The following is a 23,567-nucleotide window of genomic DNA, read 5'->3' on the forward strand; positions in this document are numbered from 1 at the left end:
ATCTCCAACATTTACCAAAGAAATGACTAAAATCTGGTGTATTTAGCGACTGTGAGCCACTGTATTCAACTATTCTAACGATTGATTGACAATCAATTGTAATTGTTTGAGTTTTTGAGTTTTGAGTTTTATTCACATTTTTTGTTTACATTTTCTCATATCATATTTGAATATATATGTATTTGTATGATTTTCAAAACTCCGCCCAGCCCAACGCTGTGGCATGATGAGCGATGGTGTCTGACCGGCTGGTCTGGCCTGTGGTGGGGCTGCAGGACCACTCAGGTGGAGGCCAGTGACGCACAGGCTGAGCAGGGAGGCCCATCCTCAATCGGCCCCATTCACAGCCCCTGTGTACACACACGCGCACACACATTTGAATGTGTGCAAACATATTCAAAACATTTCTTTCATAAAGCAGGAGATATCCTGAAGCCCTAGAGAGTATTAGTCAAAAGGGAAAGTTTGTGTGCAGATTGCTGGTCTGATGAGCCACAGAGGTTTCTGGCGTGTTTGTGTGTCTGTGGATGTGGGTGGAGAGGTTACTTTGAGCCTTCCCACCCACTCAATCCCTGATCCTCAACCTTGATTGAAAGACACAAAAAAAAGAAAGAGAGAGAGAGAGATGGAGGCTTCAGGCTTGGACGCGGGCCAATGCTTTTCTCGCCTCACCTTCATCTCACCTTCAGCGGCCACTTAATGTATTCGCAGATTTGTATTGAGCGTCTGATTTGCCATCATGGTAAACACAACTACTAAATGTCTATTTATGGTGTTAAAAAAAAAAAAGCAATCAGAAGCTGATTACTTGCAGTTACGGTAAGTGATCAAATATTGCCATTGGGCGTGCGATCATGAGGGGGAGAAGAGGGTCGATTCCTTGGCACATCAGAGAGTGAGAGGGGTCATTATGTTGCTGGCAGAGTGCGAGCACAGACAGCTCGCCTATTTATTGTATATTACGGAGACATCAAAGAGTAATTGGGACTCTTGATTCGGTGGCCCGGGTTGTCAAAAATCATTAAGGCTCCAGAGGAGCGCGTTTCACTGTGCATTTGTGGCGTTTAATTGACACTCTTATCCACCGTGACTCACGGCGAGTCCCCGGCTCCTCGCTCAAGGACGCTTCACCGGGACCAAAAGGTGTTTGTGAGCACACTCGGTGCTTTTATGTGGATTTTTATTTCTGACCTTTTAAGGTTACAGGACAAACTGCAGAGTGTGTTCTTCACTTGAAAAGCCCTGAAGGAAGAGCAGGTTTTTAACATTTAAAGTATTTAACAGATGCTCTCCTCTCTCTCGCTCTGTCCTGGAGTGATGAGGAATAGGCAGATTGGATTATGTGTCTCACTAAAGCCCCATCCCCATTTGAATTGTTTATATGTATTTAAACGCTTAAGCTTGAGCCCGGAGGTTTTTTAATGATACTGCAAAACTTGTGGCACCTGTCGGACTTAATTATTCCTGAAAGTGACTCAAGGTGTGGAATGTTAATGCAGAAAAGTAAATAATTGAAGACATGCGGACAGAGAAAACCGGTATTTTGAGTTGACTGTGTGTTGTTCTCCCCTCCGTAGCAACAACAGGAGCTGCTGGCGATGAAGCACCAGCAGGAGCTGCTGGAGCATCAGAGGAAAATGGAGAATCATCGTCTGGAGCAGGAGCTGGAGAAGCAGCAGCGGGAGCAGAAGCTGCAGCTGCTGAAGAACAAGGAGCGGGGACAAGAGAGTGAGTTTATCTGTGCTGCCGTTTGTAACAACAGTCACTCCCTCTCACAAGACCATTCTCCACTGCCCATAAAACCCACAACCATCTGTTTACACGGAGCCGTTGGATCCTGCTTCGATTAGCAGTGATTGAATTACATGCGCTAATTTCTCGTACTACTTTATTTTGGCAGTCTAGTTCCTGATACTCCACCCAGAGCTGAGCAATATATGGATATTATATCTATATCGTGACATTTTATTGAATACATTTGTATATATTGATTAAAAAGACACAAAGTTGACAAAATTGTATTCACCAAATTGTAAGTCACCTGATAACACTTCTTTTATTTTAAGCCAAATTATTTGTTATAGCAGAATTTGACCATATTATAGGACATTTTTTAATTGTTTCAAACACATATCCTTCATTTCACATTGAAAGAACAAGAAATAAAGCAGGTATTATATGAAATGAAAGGTAATAACTGTATTGTAAGAATGTAATAAGTAGATATTTTATTTTGGAGTGTATTTGCAGTTTATTGTCACAAACATCTCATCTGTGTGCAGCTTTATGTCCCGATAAGAGATATATAGCCAAAGAATATCCAGATATTATTTATAAGCCATATCACCCAGCCATATAGAAATACTGATTTGATTTTTATTGTGATATACACTGTGTCACTATCGAATTATATCAAAACCATCAGAATGAGAATTAACTGAAAATGTTGGATAGTTTAACCCTTTAACACCGGGCATATCGCAGACGACACGTTGGCACAAGTGCATTTTGCATTACTGTAATTACTCCACGGTTTGTGGTTTCGGAAAAATTCCAATGGTTTGAGAAAGCTGAGAAGTTGCACGTCAAAGACAATGTGTCATTATTACGGGAATTTCACTCGCGCTGTTGTAGGAAGCCGGAGAATCAGCGTCTTTGACGCCAGATGGGAGGGAGTGGGAAGAACACCTGTACATAGTTTCCATTTTTTTTGCCTGTTTTTGCACATTGAGAGACAAAAGACTAAAAAGATGTTATTGAAAATATGTTTCATACTGTTCAAATTTCAAAACCAAAGTGTGGAAACCTGGTGGAAACCAGGTTGTAGACAAAGCAACACCATAGTCCTGATGATGGTCTGTTTGGAAGAATCTGAACGTCGTCGAAATAAATTCATACATTTCCCTTCAAAACACAGTTGAGATCAGTATTCACAGAGTGTGCTTCTGTACATGCAAGTGTGTGTTTCCATTTTACTTGGAGAACCTGTGTATTTACTGCGGTAAACGAGCTGTATTAGCCGGTGGCCTTGGCGGCGGCTGAGCCCAGTTATTACGGCTGCCTGCTGGACGTCTCTCAACAGTCCATTGAAAGAGAGTGGACAGGAGTCCTTGAGAGCAGTTTACACACTGTATGGAAAGTGGTTACAGACCGAGGCTGCGCCCGTGTGAGTCCAGTGTGTGTGTGTGTGTGTGTGTGAGAGCGGCGGTGGCGCGGTGTGTTTGCCCTCATGTGTACCTGCATGAGTGTGGTTTGTGGTTTCAGCGGCTTCAATTTTCTCAGCAATTTGCATAGTTTATGTTTCTTTTTCCCTGCGTTCTTCTTCCCCTTTTAGAAGATTCATTCTGGGATGCGGGGTTGGGTTGCAGCTCGTGATTACTTTCAGTATCGATTATTTTAATTGCTAATTGTTTTAATTGTAAAATTTTGATTTGATGTGAATTAATTAAAATCTATAGAGCCTCAGGCACCATTAAAGCACCTTGTTTTCCTTCCTAAACAACTGTCCAAAACCCATATATATATTTGATTTACAATTAACTAAAACAAAGGGGTAAAATATTTATTGATTGAGAGATTAAAGTTAACAAAACTACTTTAAATGGACTGTAAGTCTTATTACCGAGCCATCCCAAACTGCACATTAAACTGCTTGTGATTCCTCTTCTCTCTGCTAAGTAATAAAGGCAACAGTGCCCTGAAATTGACCCAGGTTTCTCTGCAGTTATTAAAAACTCATGAAACAGAATGAACCTCCAGAAGCTCAGTCGTTACAAATACAGACAGACAAACCTTTCTTTTGCAGCAAATGTTTACTAAAATCCTTAGTATGACTTGTACGATTTTGGGGGAACTGTCTCTAAATCATTTATGAAATGATAATCATGTGCTATAACCACGATAAACAGCTGTTAATAGGTAAATACAGTATGTCTTACTACATGTTCAGCAGTTTGTTTCATTGGAATACTTATATTTTTTTTTTCAACTCTCTCCTCTCTGGAGAAAAAGATGCAGATTCTCCGGCTTCCTGCAACAACGCAAGTGAAATTATCATAATAACCGCACGCTAGCTTTGATGTGCAACTTCTGAGCTTTCAAACTACCGCGGGAATTTTACCACCACATAATCGCAGTAATGCAATGCAAACGATGCAAGCGATGCGATGCGCTAAAAGGTCTAATTCTAAGGCCACGAAACCAAATAATTCTTATCTTCAAGCAATGTTATACACTTGTACTTGCATATATAAGGGTACTAGTTCAGTTTCTGCCAATAAATAAATAAATAAATAGTGTACGTGTTGCATACTGGAGCTTTAAAGTGTTATGTTTTCACATGGAGGACAAATCTGCAATTTTTTCACACTCCGATGAAACACACCTGCTACCTTTCTCTCTCTCTCTGTCTCTCTTAGGTGCTGTGGCCAGCACTGAGGTGAAGATGCGTCTTCAGGAGTTTGTCCTGAACAAGAAGAAAGCTCTGGCTCAGCGGAGCCTCAACCAAGGAGGCCTCCCCAACGACGCCCCCTACTGGTATCGGTGAGGAACAACTACTGTTTGGGAGTAGAATGTTTGTGTGTGCAGTTGGTTTTCTTTGACACTGTACGAGTGCGGTACTGAAGGAAAAAAAGGACTTGAAGCTTTTGAGAATAAAGTTGTAATTTTACGAGGAAAAAAAGCTGTAAATTACTAGAAGATAATTGAGGAGATAATAGTTTTGATTGTGAAACGCCGTTCAACATTTTCTGACATTTTCTGCAGCAACCAATTAATTGATCATGGAAATAATCATCAGTTCCAGCCCCTGTTCTCAAATGTCTTGTTTTATCCCCTTTTTTCCAACATAAACGATTAATCAATTATCAAAGTAGTTGCCGATTAATTTAGTAATAGTTAATAATGAATTAATCATTGTAGTCACATCATGGGGATGGAGGCAGACACCACTAAAAAAGTGTAAAAGTGTGTTTTTTCACCCTAAAATGATTCATCGATTTTCAAAATTAATTTTTGAAATTTGAGATTAATGATTTCAGCCCTCTTACACCACTAAAAAAGTGAAACTTTATTCTCAAAATCGTACTTTTTTCCCTCTGCCATCGATTTCCATAGATAATCCAGTTTTTGCTCTGAATTACACAACAGTGGCATGACGTGACATCACGCGCTGTCAGGTTAGCGGCATCCTCTGATGACTGTAAGCAGCAGAACACAATAGAAGCTTCCTGCAGATGATTATAAGTTCTGAGGGTAATTGACTCTCTGACAGCAGATGAATAATGTATTGGACTGTGCCTTAATCTGTCAGGAAGCTGCTTCCTCTTCCTCACCTGCCGCTCTGTGTGAGCCTGGCTGAGAGATGCACGGAGCAGCGTTATGAAACAAAGATGGCAACAACACACACATACACACACACACACGTGATAGCAGGATAATTGGAAGCTGATGATGGGGCACTTAAACGGAACACTCAGCCTTGAGTGTTTATTGTAGCATCTCCGGAGCCTTTTTTTCCAGGTGTGTACACTCGCCGTTTCCTCCTCACGTGCATTCCTTATCTGCGAGATGTGGCCATACAAACCAAATAATTCATTATGCAAATTAAAACATCGAGTCATATTCAAGTAAAAAACAGTAAACATGTTTATCAGGCAGTAAAAATCAAGGTTCTGCATTCAAAATATTTCCGTTTTTGTCAGAGAAAAAAAAAGTCCTTTTTTAGCGGTGTATGCCTCCATCCATATGATGTTACAAGAGCTGCAATGATTAATTGATTTAATTTAAAAAATACCGGTACTAAGTATTATATCGGTTCGTCCCAAGATAAAATGCAAAAAACAATCAACTAAATGATCTTATATAATCACAATGAGAGATCCAATCAAACACGTTGACTCTTCCTATAGCCTGTCTCCGTCTCCCTTCTCTGTGGCCCCCCGCTGGACGTCCAGTTTGCCCTCAGTTTGGGAGGAGAGGTGCTTGTGTGTGTGTATGTCAGGAACATGCATAATATGGGCTGAAGCCAGCTGAGCTCGGCTTAACTTTGTCCACAAACTCCACCTCATTCTGTAGGCAGTGAACAGATGGCAGCGAACCTTTGCCAGGAGATTTGCTGTGATGTTTTAATCATACAGATCTGTGACAGCCATGCAGTTATTGCTCATTCAGTCACACACTCACAGTTATCAGCGTTACCAGTGTTGTGGATTCTTTAATTTAATTGTGATTGTGTTTGTTTTGACAGTAAAACCCAGCACAGCTCTCTGGACCAGAGCTCGCCTCCACAGACTGGGGTGTCCACCTATAACCACCCGGTGCTGGGGGTCTACAACCCCCGGGATGACTTCCCTCTGCGGAAAACTGGTACATCACACACACTCTCACACACACACACACTAAACCAAAACGCCCAACCTTCACCTAACCACAAGTCAAATCTTAAGTTTAGTGCTAAGGTTCTGCCTCATTAGAACCAGGTTTTGGTCTCTGTGAGGACTGCTGGTCCTGGCAAGGTCAGTGTTAATGCTAGAAAAGGTTCTAAAGAGGTTACAAATATGAGTACACACACACACACACACTCATAGAAAGAGAGAGACAAACTTTTGGCAGTGCAGAACTGTGCCATTGGTTCAATGCAAGCTCACATTTGGTGAAGAGTACACACACACACACACACATTTTGGAACTGTAACGTCCAGTGGCTAATATGCAGATTCACGTCTAGCATAATTTTGATGGCATCAGAGTGCTGCGCCATTAATCACAACCACTTTACAGCTGTCAGGGTGAAGGTGTGGGGCTACATTTCCACACAAAAAAGTGAAAATGTTCCTGGCTCTCTCTTCATTTGAATAGTATTTGGTCACAGCGACACCGATGAGAACCCGAACTCCCATTTCGAAGCCTCAGAGTCGCGAATTATAGCCTGACCACATCTCAATCTCATGTGAGATCGGGTACGAGTCTGGAAAAGGTGTAGTCACCTCCCCACTTTAAAGAAGCGTAACCAACGGACGTAGATGAACGGGCCTCTTTTGTGCAATTGGAAAGACCTCACAATCAATCAGACCAACAAGAGTGATGACTGTCTAGTAGGGCTGTCGTTTAATCGTTTATTGACAATGACTGGAAGTTACGATCCTTTGTCTTGACTGTCAAAAAAAAAACCTGTGACTAATTGCCTGAGGCCTGAGTATCTTTGTAACCACATTGTTCTATGTGTAGTTCTGTCTTTCAAAAGAAAGATACGATTAAACAATGGTGTCTGAAATGCACACTGTCTGATCTATTAACAGCCCTACTATCTGGCAATGGCATTTTCCAAAGGCAGCTGCTCTTCGGTGGCTGACATGTTGGACGTATACAAAAACTGTCGTTCCACTGTCATCGTCGTGTTAAGCCAAAAAAACAAAAACAGTTTCTGATTGGTTCCCCTTTTTTTTTTAGATTCTTTAGTCGGCCAAAACGTCGTCCTTGCCAGACTCAGCTGGGTTCACCCAGGCTAACAGAAATGATCTTAGCCAAGTTTTAAAGATGGCGCTGGGTGATACACGCCCAACACTTTCTGCGTGTTTGAGATAATCAATGATATTTAGTTGAACAGAAACAACCGTCAGACGTTTTTCCTGCTGCCTTCACTTTGTTGGATAATTGCAACATTACACCTAAGTGGTTCTGACAGATCTCACTTGAGGGCTTTGTCGGTTGGGGACATCTCCTCATGTAGCGGAGCAATTACTTCTGTGGATCCCGAGAGCTCTTTTCTTAGCCCTTTATTGTTTTCAATTTACACTCCATGCCTTGGTCAGGAAATCCACAGCTGCAATATTTGTTCATCTTATTGATGATGAGATGCACACAGCAAATCCATCAGCTCACTCCTCTGTGTACTAACTCATAATCTTGCACACATCAAGATAGTAGTTAACTGGTGTTTAATGCTGATAGGAAGCTAATTGACCTCTTTTTTTCCACTGAAAGGGAATTAAAAACATCTTTGAAATTTAAGCACGTTTTTGTCCACCCTGCACTTATTACCTGTGTCCTTGGGAGTTGGTTTTTAAATTGTCTTTTAATTAATTTGACTTTAACTTTTGTTAGATTTTATTATACCGGGGTTTATTATACGTAATACATCTACTCGGCTTGTGGTTGTAATCTTAGTTTTTGGCGAAGTGTGTTTCACATGGAGGTGATTAATGGACTGCACTTGAACTCTGAGTCACTGCTGCTGTGCGGCCACACAGAGTAGATGTGAGGGTTGTAGAGTCAGCTTTAATTATGATTGGTGTCAAAAGTCAGCATGAAAACCTTTCCAAAGTAAAAGTCATTACAACTCTGCAGAAAGTACTGCTGGAATAATAAAAATAAAAGTTTTCTTGGAGATGATAATCTCAAGTTTTCAGGCTTCACTGCTCATAGTAGAGTAAAGCCAGCTGTTTGCAGTGTGTGTGTGCGTGTGTGTGTGTGTAAAGAGTGAGTGGTGTGCACGGTGGTGTAGCCATGAAGCAGCGGTCGTGTTACAGTGCAATTATTCACTTAGCGCGGCGGCAGGCGGCTACAGCCGCTGCTCCGAGCTGTTGACTCTGAGCCTTCTTGGATACGATAGCAGATAGACCACAGTTGACACTGGCCCACACAGCCACATTCCACCTTCAGGAGAGGTGAGGAAGAAGAAGAAGAAGTGACTTTGGTGGCACTCTTCTTTCTTTTTTTCCTCCTGTCAAAATAATATGAAAAACATGTGAGGTTTTGGCGTTGTTGGGTTTCTTTTTAGAAGCAGACGAATGCAAGATGAGAGAAAAGAAAACGTAGAGCAAGGATTTCAAGTTAATCCAGCAAGTGGCAGAGATGACACGGACGCTTGCTTCACACGGAGAAAAGAAATAAAGGAGGGGAGCGAAAAGATCGTCCCTGGAGTTTTTCTTGATTTCCATAAGGCTGTGGATTGTGCAGAGAGAGAGAGGGAGAGAGAGCAGAGAGGACCTGTGCCACCCTGGTATTTGTCCACAGCAGTGACGTGCTTTGCGGGGTTTACTTATGGTAATGCCAGCTCGGTGGAGGTTAGAGGCTCTTTTATATCACCGCCTGGCCATAAAGTAGAGGACTGGCACCCAGGGCACCCAGGGCTCCCAGCAACGGTCAAAGGAAGCAACAGCACTCTTTTGTGCATCTGCCACATCTCTTTTTTTTTATATTCACCTTACACCTTTAACGCACATGATTCGCTCACCCCCGTAGCACACAATGTGACACCGAAATAAATGGTTTTTTTTGCCCGAAAACTCTTAAAAAAAACATGATTTTAGTCTGTGGTTACTGTGGTAACTGCACATGGGGACAAAATATTGTCTACGGTTCTGCTACTGTCATACGATATTGCATCTGTGATGTATTATCCTGATTTTCAAGGCTGTTGCAATACTGATATTGAGGGACCAATTCTGAGATACATGATACAAAGATAAATTCTATGACAAAATGATAAGATATAAGATAAGATCTTTCAATTCTAAGCCTGATTATTTATGTTACAGCAGGATTTGACCACATTTGTAGGTCATTTAAGCCATATGAGCCATATCGCCCAGCTCTACGTGTATCCTGTTATAATATTTGAAACCGTTCCCTGTCGGAAAGGAGTCAAAAATTATCTTTGTCCTGTTTTGTCAGTTGATTTTTTTTTATAAATTAATTTGCCATGATTATTTAATTTAATCTGATCGAGTGTGATTTTTGCCATCTGAATAATAATTAAATAATCAGCCAATTATTATTATGTAATTAATCAGCAGAGTGTTATTTATATAAGTTTATTTTTGCTCACTGGGCATTTCGAGTAAAAATACATTCAATCAATCTTCAGTCTTTTAATAGTGTGTCTGTTAAATAAACTCAGGAATAGTCGCATTAACTCATCAATGTTTTATAATCAAATACATAATTGAATAATTAAATATTCATGCCCATCTTTATTCAACAGAGCCTTGATGATGATGCCAAGAAACTTCAATTGTTGTCATTCAAAATGATGATGATGACAACCTGTTTACCTGTTTCACTTTTATTTGTGAGTGCAGGCACAAAATGCAAAATTGGACATGTTCATTTGATGTTAGATATTAATTTGGTGACTCGTTTATTTGTTATTTTTAAACTGTTGACAGAGAATCTGTCAAAACTCTATGTCTGAATACAGTTCAATTGCTCTGATGACCTTATGTGATCTTTGCATGACAAGAGTTTGCTGAAAAACTGAAGTATCAGCCAAAATGGCAGCCTTTGACAGCCATGAACTCTTCAAGTTTCCGGGTGAGAGCGCATCACATGACGTTAGAGGACGCCGCATGTTCTCACGTATGTGAATGCCTAGGAGACATGTCGACAGGGTGGGAAAATCTCAGGCTCGCCGTACTTTTTGATAGGCAGAGGAAGGACACTGTTCCCGTCTTTTGATGACTGATGAGTAAATGTGTCTTTTTGTGACCTAACTGGGGCAGTCTGTCCCTCACATGGATACAATGGCTCACAGGCAGACTGTTACTGTACAGTACATGGCATTTGGTTGGTAACCAGATTGCGCTGCTCGTCTGTGAATAGACAGCAGCAGCATGCGGCTGTCTGAATACAGGATTTCATTCACTGACGACACAGCCTTTCACCTCAATTCTGAGTGAGGCCCATTTTAACAGGACAACAATGCCCCATTTGTGCATTGATATCATTTGTGACTGTATGTGCTCCAGTCTCTCTGTAGTCTATACTTTATACTTTGTTTACTTTTAATATAAAGAATGATGTTAAGTCACACCGTAGTCATTCCATTTTTTTGTGCTATTTTTTACCATGAGAGTGGCGATAGACTGACTTCCCTCCAAGCTTTTTGTTCTATTTTTAAACTGTCCCTGAAGATAAAATGTATAAAAAGTTTCGGCAAAATAGAACATTTTCAACTTGAGCGAAGGACGCAAAAACTCAAATGACACCAACTATTTGCACTGCCCAGCCCGGTCAACGCTAAAGTTCTGTGCGTTGACTTAAAATATGTTATAGTTACTGAGTAACGAATGATGAATGAATTCATTTGCTGTTGATTAGAGCCAGGATTATGTTTTGTATAAAAGAAAATTGAATATCTCTGAAAGCGGTTTTCATTCATATGGAGCCTCCGAAGTTAACGGTAAAACACACAAAGTTGTGTCCTGCTCTGGATGGTTTGTGAAACCACACATGATTCTTGTCAATTGTCTTGAATCAGATCTGTTGAAAACACTTCATTGGATGTGATTGAGGGGAGATACATGCACCTAAATTCAAATATAAATTCAAATTTACTTGCTTCTCTTTGTGTACCCACCTTCAACTTTTACTTGATTTCGAGGTGGATACTAAAAATAAACCAATATCACTCTTTTAAAATCAGTGTGAGCTTTTCCCACTCACTGGGGTTCGGGAAGGACGAGGAGGCGGCGTTGAGGGAGCAAATATACCGGTTTATTGTAACTGAAAATAATCAACCAAACAAAACATAATAAGTCAGCTGTGGCTGGTGTGTCAGCGCTCTCCTGCGCTGCGCTGTTCTGACTCTCTGTGTCTCTGTGTGTCTCGGTGTCTCTCCGTCTCTCTCTCTCTCTCTGTGTGTCCGTGTGAGGACCCAGCCTACTGCAAGAGACCAGAACCAGGTTACAAACATGCTTATATAGCTGACTAATTACCTGATTCTGTCCAGCTGTCTGATCACCGGCTGAGCCACTCCTTCCTTTCCTCCAGCAGCCATCGCTCTAACCAAGCCCCACTGCCACATACCCCCACCGCCCGACTTAGGCCGGGATCCCGCCGGCCGCTAGCCCACTCCCCCCCCCCTCCGCAGAGCGGGAGAGAAAGTCGGCCACGGCCATGCGGTTCCCCGGCCTATGGATCACCTTGAACCGGAAAGGCTGTAAAGCCAGATACCAGCGAGTGATCCGCGCGTTGGCATCTTTCATGCGGTGGAGCCATTGGAGCGGGGCATGGTCCGACCAGAGGGTGAATGGGCGCCCCAGGAGATAGTAGCGGAGGGCACCGACCGCCCACCGTATGGCGAGGCACTCTTTCTCCACCGTACTGTAGCTCACCTCCCGCTGAGCTAGCTTCCGGCTAATGTACAGTACGGGGCGGTCGACGCCCTCCACCTCCTGGGACAAAACGGCCCCCAGCCCGCTGTTCGAGGCGTCGGTCTGCAGGATGAAAGGGAGAGAAAAGTTAGGTGTGTATAAAAGTGGCTCCCCACAGAGGGCTTGCTTAACCCTCTCAAACGCCAGCTGACACGGCTCCGTCCACTGGACCGGATCTGAGGCACCTTTTCGGGTCAGGTCGGTTAGGGGGCTGGTCAGCTCCGAGAAGGCCGGGATGAACCTCCTATAGTAACCGGCCAGCCCCAGAAACCTCCTAACCTCTTTTTTGGTCTTGGGTCTTGGGCAGGCTGCCACCGCTGCGGTCTTTTGTATCTGTGGCCGCACCTGCCCTCCCCCCAAGTGGTACCCCAAATACCGTACCTCCCTCCGTCCAACTGCACACTTCCCTGGATTGGCCGTGAGCCCCGCCCTCCTCAGGGACTCCAGCACTGCTCCCACCTGCTGCATATGCTGCTCCCAGGTCTCACTATGAATGATGACATCATCCAAGTAGGCCGCAGCATATGCAGAGTGAGGCCGCAGCACCCGGTCCATGAGGCGCTGGAACGTGGCTGGGGCCCCGAACAACCCAAATGGAAGCGTTACAAATTGGTACAAACCATACGGAGTGGAGAAGGCCGTTTTTTCCCTGGACTCTAGCGACAAGGGAATCTGCCAGTAGCCCTTGGTCAAATCCAGTGTCGTAAAAAAGCGAGCCGTGCCCAGCCGATCCAGGAGTTCGTCGACCCGGGGCATTGGATAGGCATCGAATTTGGACACCTCGTTGACTCTACGGTAGTCCACACAGAACCGTATTGACCCATCAGACTTGCGAACAAGAACAATGGGGCAACACCAGTCACTGTTGGACTCTTCTATTACTCCCATCTCTAACATAGCCTGAAGTTCTGCCTGAACAGTTTTCCTCTTATGTTCCGGCAGGCGATAGGGTCGTGAACGCACTGTCACACCCGGGGAAGTTTCTATGTGGTGGTGTATGAGGTTTGTGCGTCCCGGCAGGGGAGAGAACACGTCGGCAAACTGCCGCTGCAACGAGGCCACGTCTGCTCTCTGGCCCGGCGAGAGATGATTGTCAACGGGGACCGGCGCCGACCTGTTTAATTTATTCACTTCCGGTCCCAGCTCATCTCTCTCAATCACCGTGGTGGCCAGAGAAACAGACGCCACCTCCCTCCAGGCTTTGAGGAGGTTAAGGTGGTAAATCTGTGTTGCTCCACCCCTGTCAGAACGCACAACCTCATAGTCAACATCCCCCACTCGCCGTGTGACCACAAAGGGCCCTTGCCACTTGGCGAGTAATTTGGAGCTAGACGATGGTAGCAATAGAAGCACTTTATCTCCCGGTGAAAACTGTCTAAGTTTAGCCCCTCTGTTGTACAGCCGCTGTTGACGTTCCTGGGCCTGGAGCAAATTCTGCCGTGATAACTGACCCAGTGAATGGAGTTTTGCTCGCAGGTCCAGTACGTGCTGTACCTCATTTTTACTGGTGCTTGGACCCGCCTCCCAGTTTTCCTTAACCAGGTCCAAGACACCCCGAGGTTTCCTGCCAAACAGGAGTTCAAAGGGCGAAAAACCCGTGGAGGCCTGGGGCACCTCCCGCACTGCAAACAACAGAGGGTCCAACCATTTATCCCAATTACGACTATCCTCGTGTACGAACTTACGAATCATGTTCTTTAGCGTTTTGTTAAACCGCTCCACCAGGCCATCAGTCTGGGGATGGTACACACTAGTCCGGATTGAGCGGACGCCCAGTAATTCGTATAGCTCGCGTAGTGTACGTGACATAAACGATGTGCCCTGGTCAGTCAGGATCTCTTTCGGGATCCCAACTCGGGAGATGACCTGAAACAGTGCCTGTGCAACACTCTTCGCCGAGATGTTGCGCAAGGGTACTGCCTCGGGATATCGTGTTGCATAGTCCACTAGAACTAACACAAAGCGATATCCCCGTGCGCTCCGGTCTAATGGCCCGATGAGGTCCATGGCAAGCCTATCAAAAGGGACCTCCATTAATGGTAATGGGCGCAAGGGCGCTTTTGGGGTGGCCGGAGGGTTGACTAATTGACATTCGCGGCAGGATGCACACCACCGACTTACATCCGCCCGAATGCCCGGCCAGTAAAATCGGGCCATGATCCGGTTCAGTGTCTTATCATATCCGAGGTGACCCGCCATGGGGTTGTGGTGAGCCGCCTGGAAAATCGTTTCTCGGCGGCTTTTTGGGACTAACAACTGGGAGAGCTCTTCCCCTGTTCGAGCGTCACGACTCACTCTGTATAAACGGTCTTTAACGACAACAAAGTAGGGGTGAGAGAGTGCTGCGTTAGGGTGAACCGGACAACCATCAATTTCCATCACTTGGTCAAAGGCGTGGCGGAGGGTCTCATCCCGAGACTGTGCTAGGGGGAAATCTTCCATGGGCGCCATCTGTGCCCCCCCCCAGCAGCGTCGGGATGCGGCACCTCCGCCTCACCACTAAGGACAGCACATAACTCACATTTCCCTGACTTACGTGACCGCACCCTCATGGTTTCCCCTGCTAAGCTCGTAAACCCCGGCCAGTTTGTTCCCAAAATTAGAGGGTGCGTGAGGCGAGTACTAACTCCAGCCTTTACTCTATGTTTTTTCCCTTTAAAACAAATTTCCAGAGGCCACCACCGGATAATCGTGAATATCCCCATGCACACACCTCACCCTCACCCACGATGCCTCTAACAATGCCCCCGGTCGAACCAAGCGCTGATGGATCATGGTCTGTTCACAACCAGAATCCAGCAGAGCTTGATGTGTACCCCCTTGTATACATACCGGTATACGGTACGTCCCTTCCGAACCGGGGGAGGGGGCCGGCGGCCCGGCAACCCGAACCACTTGCCCCACTTCCATGAGCGGGCACTCCGCTCTGATGTGGCCGGGCTGCCCACACCGCCAGCACACCTGCCCTGGCGTCTGAGGAGCCCCCCGGGGTGCCAGGTGATCAGACACGTAGGCTGGGCCCTGAGGGAAAGACGGCAGAGGGTAATTAGACGACCGGAGCGATGCATGCTCCGGCTGTGTGTGTGTGTGTGTGTGTGTGCGTGGGTGTGGTGTAGGAGCCGATGCTGCTGGGAACCTCCTCCTCGGGGCTGGAGTGGGACGGCTGGCAGGGATCGTCGCTGGCCTGGTCTCCTCCCTCATGCTCCGCCGGGGAAGAGAGAGATGGTCCTCCGCGAGGACGATCGCTGCCTCGATGTTGGCCGGGCGGTGGCACTGGACCCAATTGGCTGTGGACGATGGTAACCCAGCGATGAACTGCTCCAGCGCCACCTGTCCAACGACGTCCTCAGCGGAGTGGGTCCCCGGCTGGAGCCAGCGCCTCGCTGCGTCCAGGAGCTGCTGCGCGTATGCAAAGGGGCGCCCGGCTTCTTCAAAGGAGAGCCCCCTGAACCGCCGCCGGTGTCCCTCCGACGTACTGCCCAGCCGGTCCAGGATGACTCTCCTCAGCTGTGTGTAGTCGTGGCGCGCCGCCGCCGGCAGGCTGTGCGCGGCCAGCTGCGCCACGCCAGTGAGCAGGGGAAGAAGCCGAAGCGCTCTCTCCTCCTCCGGCCACCCACACGCCTCCGCCGTGCCCTCGAAGATGTCCAGGTATGCCTCCGGGTCATCTTCCGCGGTCATCCGCTGCAGGGCGACGGGCGGAGACCGTCCTCGACCGGGCTCCGGGTCGGCGCCGTGGGCAGCCGGGCGTTGCAGCAGCTCCCGCAGGAGAGCACGATCGTCCCGCTGTGACGCCGCCATGTCCGCGAGGAGCTGGGACTGCTGCTGCTGCAGCGTGATGGTGCTCTCCTGCATCGCAGCGAGGTGCTGAAGGGCCAGCGACAGCGGAGATTGTCCTTCCATGTGTCCCTGTTCAGGAGCCACTGTGAGCTTTTCCCACTCACTGGGGTTCGGGAAGGACGAGGAGGCGGCGTTGAGGGAGCAAATATACCGGTTTATTGTAACTGAAAATAATCAACCAAACAAAACATAATAAGTCAGCTGTGGCTGGTGTGTCAGCGCTCTCCTGCGCTGCGCTGTTCTGACTCTCTGTGTCTCTGTGTGTCTCGGTGTCTCTCCGTCTCTCTCTCTCTCTCTGTGTGTCCGTGTGAGGACCCAGCCTACTGCAAGAGACCAGAACCAGGTTACAAACATGCTTATATAGCTGACTAATTACCTGATTCTGTCCAGCTGTCTGATCACCGGCTGAGCCACTCCTTCCTTTCCTCCAGCAGCCATCGCTCTAACCAAGCCCCACTGCCACAATCAGCTTTAGATGGTATATTTTGTCAGCAGACACATAATTACCTCCTGTCTTACTAATGGGGTTAATAATAAGTAACGGAGGAAAAAGAGGGAAAGTTGGTGTATTATGCCAAAGTAGCTTTGGCATAATGTTAGCATAGCTAGTTATGTGGTTGTAACAGTTTTTATGGGAGGAAAATGCTGTTTTTGAAGCCTTTCATTTGGAAAATACTTGAGTTTTAGTTGTTTAGTGTCAGAAACCATGAGTAGAAAAAAAATTGGCTCTGCAAAACGTGAACTAGTTTGCCTCCATCTGGACCGAGCTCTCCCTCCCACTATGTGATACTGTACCTTCACACCTCATGGTTCACACTTCACTCGTTTCCACACATTTATTTTTACCTGACACTTGATGGGAATAAGTATGTTTTTTTTGATGAATGTCTCTGAAAAATGTATTTTTTTATAGGTACGTTTGGCCTGGGGGGGTGTTGGGGGCGCGGGGTGTCTTTTCGTTATCATACTTTCAGCTTTCACATAAAAGAGAGTCTGATTGTGTCATAATCATGGTGAGTTGTGGATTAAGCTCCCCTTTTGATGATTAACTATTGGATAATGAATAGTGAAATCACCTCAGGCTGTTGATTGGCAGGGCAGAGTAAACAGAGCATTAGCCTTTCGTTGGTGGAGCCAAGGTGACATGCCGTTCCCTTCTCCCTGTCTCTATTCACAAGTCTGTGACAGCGAACACAAAAGACCAAAAGGCCATTTGGCAATCAGACATGGCTCCCAAATTGGAGCTAATTGCTTTGTAACCGCAAAGTTTTTGGGAAAATGGATCAGAATTTGTCCTGTTCAAAAGGGGCATCTAAATAGGAGACGGTAAATGAATAGCAGCTTGTAGCAGTTTGTCTACAGAACTGGTTTCGTAACAGATCGATGTGCACGCACACACACACACACACACACAGCCGCTGACGCTGAGAGGCCTGTGAGACTGGCGCTAACGTAACTCTCCCACCCTTTGGATTGATTTGCCCAAAGCTACACAGCTGTCGCTTCCATTACACCCTAACAGAGGCGTCAGCCTTTCAAAAAGAGTAGAAACAGAGGAGATGGATGAGCTTTAATGTGCAAGCACGGCAGTTCAACAGCTGGAACAAGAACCACTTCCTTATAAATACAACTGATAACCAGACACAAGATGATGGATCGGGAGTTAATGCTGCAGTGCTGAACTTTGATGAACATTATTTGTATGCTGCCTCTGCTACTGGTTTGGAAAGTTTGGGTCATTTAGGTAAATCTGAGCACAGGATTTCAAACACTGTAGTCACAAAATAACACAGTGGATCAACAGCTTTCTTTCTGGAATTTGTGTGGTTTACAAATATATTTTCAAATTAGAAGTGTGGCAAACATTCTGGCTTCCTCAAGACAGATGGTGAAAAAGAAGGACAAGACACTACAAGAGGATACTGAACTACACAAATATGTACATGTAACCTGACACCACAGTGAGAAGCTTTCAAGTTTTATTTCACTCAGAAAAGGACGCACGTCACATTGTTATGTGGACAAAACATCTTGTAATTTTCATTTCACATTGAGGAAAACACAATGTGCGCGTTTTAATTTGTCATCGTCTTTCAGAGAAAGAGATTGTTTCATTTTTATCACGAAAGGATGAGCAAAATGTTTGCAGAAGCCTTCAGAATAACAATAATAATAGGAAAGAAATTCAGTCATCATAACTTGTCGCACCAAGAATCCACTTCTGAAACTTTTTGTGGACGCTTCTTTGTGTCTTAACTGATGCAGCTGCAGACTGATTTAACATACAACACAGCGCTGCTTTTTCCTCCGTCTGTCGCGCAGAGAATCATGTGATCACTAATGGACTTAATCAGCAAAGTGTGAACTCATTTAATGTAACAGACTCTTGACTTGAAAGACACTGGGGCTCCTAATGGTTGTTTTGGCAGAGTGTGAATGTGTATGGAAGATGTGTAATTTAAAATACACTGCACATTGATGCACTGCTTGAATGTGTGAATGGGTGTGAACAGGTGAATGGCAATGGTGTTCTTCGTGACTAGAAAAGTGCTATATAAATACACCCTTTGCCATACAAAATTCCACAAAGAAAACTTTATGGTCACTCAAACACCAGATGGTGCATGTATGTGGAAAAAATAACCCATGAACGGTGCCATGAATGGCACACTGGGTGGGAAACGAGGAAATGCCAGGACGCACCAGGCTTCTAAAAGTGTAACAAGTCAACTGAGATTACTTTTGTACACTAAGACACTCATTTTAGTCTTCTCAACTTACACGTTGTTTTTGTATTTGTTTACTGAGTGATATTGAGTTATTTTATCTCTTTCTTTCTCCGTCCTCCTTTCAGCCTCGGAGCCCAACCTGAAGCTGCGCTCGCGGCTGAAGCAGAAGGTAAGCGAGCGGAGGAGCAGTCCGCTGCTGCGACGCCGAGACAGCCCCATCACCACGGCCAAGAAACGCTCCCTCGACATGGCAGGTAGGAGACATAAACACATGGCTTTTCATACAGCAGGTTTTTATCTCAGTCGTAGGAGTGTGTATTTCATTTGTGTTTGTTTGTGTGTTTCAGACACTGCGTGTAACAGTGCCCCAGGATCTGGACCTAGCTCCCCAAATAACAGCTCCAACAACATCCCCAATGAAAACGGCATCACCATGTCGATGTCTAACAACACGGAGGTAACACACACACACACACACAAACTTTAGGTGTTTATTCTTATAAACAATAGTTATCACCAACAGAGCAAATGCAGATTTTAGCCAATTAAAAAAAAGGTTCACTGCCAATCTATGCAAAGTACTGTATTTCTAAAGAATATATCCGCCACTTAATCTCACTGTAGGCAGCGTTCTCTGACTGGAAACTGAAATTTGTAAATTGCTCGCCCTCCCACACTGAGGTCCATAGAGAAAATCTGCATTTTTAGCTCACAGGGACACAGGAGCTGCAACTCTACTGCTGCTGTTTGTGTCAATTAAAACTGAGCAAAGGATTTCAACCACTGTACACAATAACACATTTGAACTTAGTGATGGAGGCAGCAGTGTATCAACAGCTCCTGTGAGCCATGATGCAAAACTGCTGGTTTTCTTTATGGGATTTGGTATGGGAGAGTGAGTGGTTTACAAATTCCAGTGTTTGGCATATTCTTAAGATATACCCCCTCCAAACTTCATCTAAAATTACTTTTACTACAAAGAAACATTTTAGTATCAAGCAATACTAATTTATTTGTTCTGCAGAACCTGAAATTGTTTTGAAAAACTATTTATTTTCAGATAAAGGTTATGAATCGCTACCACAGACACGCCATCATAACTGTGAAAGTATACATTCCACATAACAGCATAACTTAAACCATAAATAAATGATGTATCCGTTTGCTGCCAGAGTAGCTTTGCTCTTTAATGTGTATGCGTGACTACAGGGGCTTCCTGGTAGCTCTTAAATCTTAGCAACCTGAACATTAAGGGCTCTGAGTGAGGGATGTTCTGATGATGGGCCTGTCGAGGAGGAAAAGAGCCAAGATGCTATTTGTGGCGGCCATTATGGGCACTCAGGCAGTGTGGAGGAGGTCTGTGGCTGTCAGGACTGAAACCGCCAGCAGGGTGCAAACGCAGCTCTCCCTTGCCCCATGTGTGGATGTATAGTGTGTTGTTTGCCTGTAGAGATTTTTCATGATGCAAACTCGGATAAATCATTTAAATGCTCTTCCCAGGCATCTCTGGCCCAAAGGCTGAGCAGCGGCGCTGAGCGGAGCTCCGTTAACCAGCTGTCCCTCTACACTTCACCATCCTTACCCAACATCACCCTGGGGCTGCCCGCCACTGCCACAGCCACTGCTGCTTCCAACGTAACTGCCAAGCTGCTCACAGATTGACTATGCATCTATTTAATTGTGATTTTTTTTTTTTTTTATTGGGGGGTATTACCTCTGAGAATGTAGTTCTGATCAGCCTGTAATCCCCCCAGGTGACCTCGGCCCAGCAGGATGGAGGTCTGCAGCCGGCCCTCTCCCTCAGCCCTCCCTTCCTCTCCGGTGGTCAGTTGACTCCCTACCTGGCTGAAGCGGGAGCGGGAACAGGTGGACATAGCGCTCACAGTCCGCTCCTCCAACACATGGTGCTCATGGAGCAGAGCCCGGCACAGAGCCCCCTGGTGACAGGTGAGAGGAGTAACGCTCATCGACAGCTCAATAAGTGGCGGCAGTTAGTTTTTTTTTGTAGAATTTAAGTTAATAATTGGAAAAACATATCATATTATTAACACACAAGGTTAAAAAATACATGCAAGCAATGGATCAGTGGTAGATTGAGTTGTCTTTCAACTGGAAGATTGTGGGTGTCCTTGGGGCAAGACACTTAACGCTACGTTCCTCTTGATGGCTGTGCCGCCAGCATGTGAATGGGCATAAAAGATGTGTGTTAGCAAATGTGCTGCACATGGATGTTCTGTGTGAAAATGTGAGTGAATGTAAAGCAGTGTTGAGCTGTGATATTCCCATGTGATGTATCAGTATGTTAACTTTCTTTACAGTGTCTTAAATATGGATGTATTTCTATACTATAGCTTTTATTTGGAGACACACATATATGCGTGGTCCCCTCACACTGACAGACGTCCATTCATTAGCTCAAACTAATGAGCTCCTTTCATATGTCAGTGTATGCGATGTGTGAGTGTGACATAGCTGCGTTGTGTGCCCTTTCCCATCAGCTCATTTCATTGACTGTGACATTGCTGCTGTTGTCGTCCGTGGGGCACAGGCAGTGTCCCCGCCCGGCAGTGACGCACACACGGACGCATCCACACACACAAAACTCTCACAGACAAGGACGTGCGCGTTGCACGCCCACGCACAGGACATCAGCACATAGCAGAGTGAAATTAAATCTAAGCTCAGACAAAAAAAAAATCACGTTTTTTAGCCTTCAAAAAAAAATCCTCTTTATATCAACAAACATTGCCGTTTCATATCATCCCCGAGTTCCTTATGACTCTCTGGTTTGCATCAATAGGCTTTTCACAAGTGTCTCAGGTAATCATTTTTCTCTGATGTTTGCACAGTAAAGCCTCTCCAGTCTTTCCTCATCTCGATGGATTGCTGTAAAAGAATGAAGGTGTTCCTTTTTTCCCTTGTCTTTCCATATCATCGCAGTTTGTCAGCACAGATGTTTGATGTCATTTGGTTCACAAATACATCTGATAAATAATCTGAGGTCTAACACAACACAACAGCACCATGTGTGGATTTGCTGACTGCATGTCGACACAACCCTTACTTTGTCACCCCACAGAAAAAATGTGTGTCTAACCACCTTGCCAAAAAGATTCAAAAAGTTGCCATTGTTTTCAAATCATGGAAAATTCAGCAACATCATCTGCTCTCAGATGATGTGGGACATTGTACGCTTTAGTATGCACCTGTATCAAACTTCATATATATATATATAAATATACATACACATACACATATATACACACACACACACATATATATGTATGTATGTATATATACATATATATGTAGAAACATGTCCCAAGAACAACACAAGGTGTTATTACCATAAAGTACTGAAGGGAGTGTGATAATACAGCTGGGAAATACAACTGAACAAACAACATGAATCACATGGACCGTGTCATGACTGCAGCAGTGCTTCAGTTTTCGTCTTCTCCAGACACTTTAACAGCCAGGCCAGAGCCTCTGTCTCCTTGTGTTTTGTGAAAGACCGCCCTGTTCTTCTCACAGGTGTCAGCGGCCTGTCCATGTCGTCGGCCACTTCCATGGTGAAGCTGCAGCGGCAGCACCGGCCCCTGGGGAGGACCCAGTCGGCCCCGCTGCCCCAGGGGAGCGCTGCGCAGGCTCACGCCCAGGCGCTGGCTCTGCAGCAGCTGGTCGTCCAGCAGCAGCACCAGCAGTTCCTGGAGAAGCACAAGCAGCAGTTCCAGCAGCAGCAGCTCCACCTCAACAAGGTGAGGAGTTTTAGATGATGTTATGATCCTAACCAGAAGGAAGGACAACGTCACTTGAATCTTTAACCACTTTCATACCTAATATTCGTCTTCTGTGATTCTATTGCATGTAGTCATAGTTAAGATGGTGGGTGACGACATGAGATTGTATCTTGCCCCCCAATAAATGCAAGGAACGTCTTTATCCACGTTTCCACTGAGTGGAATGGTTCGGCTTGGTACTGTAAGGTACCATTTTTCCATTCGCAAACCAGCCCCAACAGTTCCATTTTATGGCACCCTTGAGTATGAATGAGTTAAGTGGTATGGTAAGATGTGGTTGACGTCTTGTTGAGACAAACAGCCACGAACCGAGCCGGAAAAAAAGAGGACATCTGGACGTCCTTCATTACTGTTGTTGTCAGCTGTGTCGAGTCCTGTTGTCATTAGTTGTCGTCCCACCGATACTGCGTCACGGTACACACACACCTACCAGGTAAAGGTACTGTTCTCAGTCGAAATGCAAGTATATCCCAGGACTTTATCACTCCAAACCACACCATACCGTACTAGACCGAACCGTACCATGATACCATGATGGAAACATAGTAGCTTGTACTCAGGAATCGCATTTTCTGAGGACGAATCAGGGACTGATTTTGAAGTGTTGAGACCAGAGGCTGAGTCACTCAGGATCGGCGTCAAAATCCAGTGTGAACAGGATCATATTCTCCTCCATAAACTATGAAATTAATAATTTACTGTAACTCATATTGAATTATGATTTATCTTGTTTTTTGTTATATAACATGTTATTAGCCGTTAGATGGAAGAGGCCACAGATCTGAAGTTTCATTCAAATGAACTGATAATTAAATAGGCCATATAAGAGCCACAGTGGGTCGACACAGGAGCTGTAGTGTAGTTGTTTGTGTAGGCGGCAGCCACTCACACAGCCAGTAATGTGTTGTTGCTGTAGTTGTAGAGTGTGTGTGTGTGTGTGTGTGTGTCCTTTTATTTTATCTAGTCATTTTCTTCCTCTCTCTTCTTCTCCCTCTGTAGTATTTTTGTTTGTGAGTAGGCGGAGGCAGGTATGGGTTAACATGTAT

General features: G+C 45.2%; 2 protein-coding genes across 6 annotated transcripts in view; one reads left to right on the forward strand and one right to left on the reverse strand.

The window, feature by feature from the left end:
* Window positions 1-23,567, forward strand: part of LOC122785211 (histone deacetylase 4-like) — a 76,951-nt gene that overhangs the window by 36,393 nt on the left and 16,991 nt on the right. For all 5 annotated transcript variants that reach the window (XM_044050943.1, XM_044050950.1, XM_044050935.1 and 2 more), the window contains 8 exons: window positions 1,578-1,728; window positions 4,419-4,542; window positions 6,248-6,366; window positions 18,847-18,975; window positions 19,069-19,178; window positions 20,222-20,356; window positions 20,476-20,668; window positions 22,256-22,479. In XM_044050943.1, coding sequence (XP_043906878.1) covers window positions 1,578-1,728; window positions 4,419-4,542; window positions 6,248-6,366; window positions 18,847-18,975; window positions 19,069-19,178; window positions 20,222-20,356; window positions 20,476-20,668; window positions 22,256-22,479 — 1,185 coding nt within the window. The remainder of the gene's footprint in view (window positions 1-1,577; window positions 1,729-4,418; window positions 4,543-6,247; window positions 6,367-18,846; window positions 18,976-19,068; window positions 19,179-20,221; window positions 20,357-20,475; window positions 20,669-22,255; window positions 22,480-23,567) is intronic.
* Window positions 11,791-16,004, reverse strand: LOC122785249 (zinc finger and SCAN domain-containing protein 32-like). The gene is made up of 2 exons (XM_044050977.1): window positions 14,988-16,004; window positions 11,791-12,218 (listed from the first exon to the last, which is right to left on the reverse strand). The coding sequence occupies exons 1-2, from the start codon at window positions 15,951-15,953 to the stop codon at window positions 11,823-11,825; spliced, it is 1,362 nt and encodes a 453-aa protein (XP_043906912.1). The 5' UTR covers window positions 15,954-16,004; the 3' UTR covers window positions 11,791-11,822.

The sequence above is a fragment of the Solea senegalensis genome, linkage group LG2 (genome assembly GCF_019176455.1).
Source record: "Solea senegalensis isolate Sse05_10M linkage group LG2, IFAPA_SoseM_1, whole genome shotgun sequence".
Classification (NCBI taxonomy): Eukaryota; Metazoa; Chordata; class Actinopteri; order Pleuronectiformes; family Soleidae; genus Solea; species Solea senegalensis.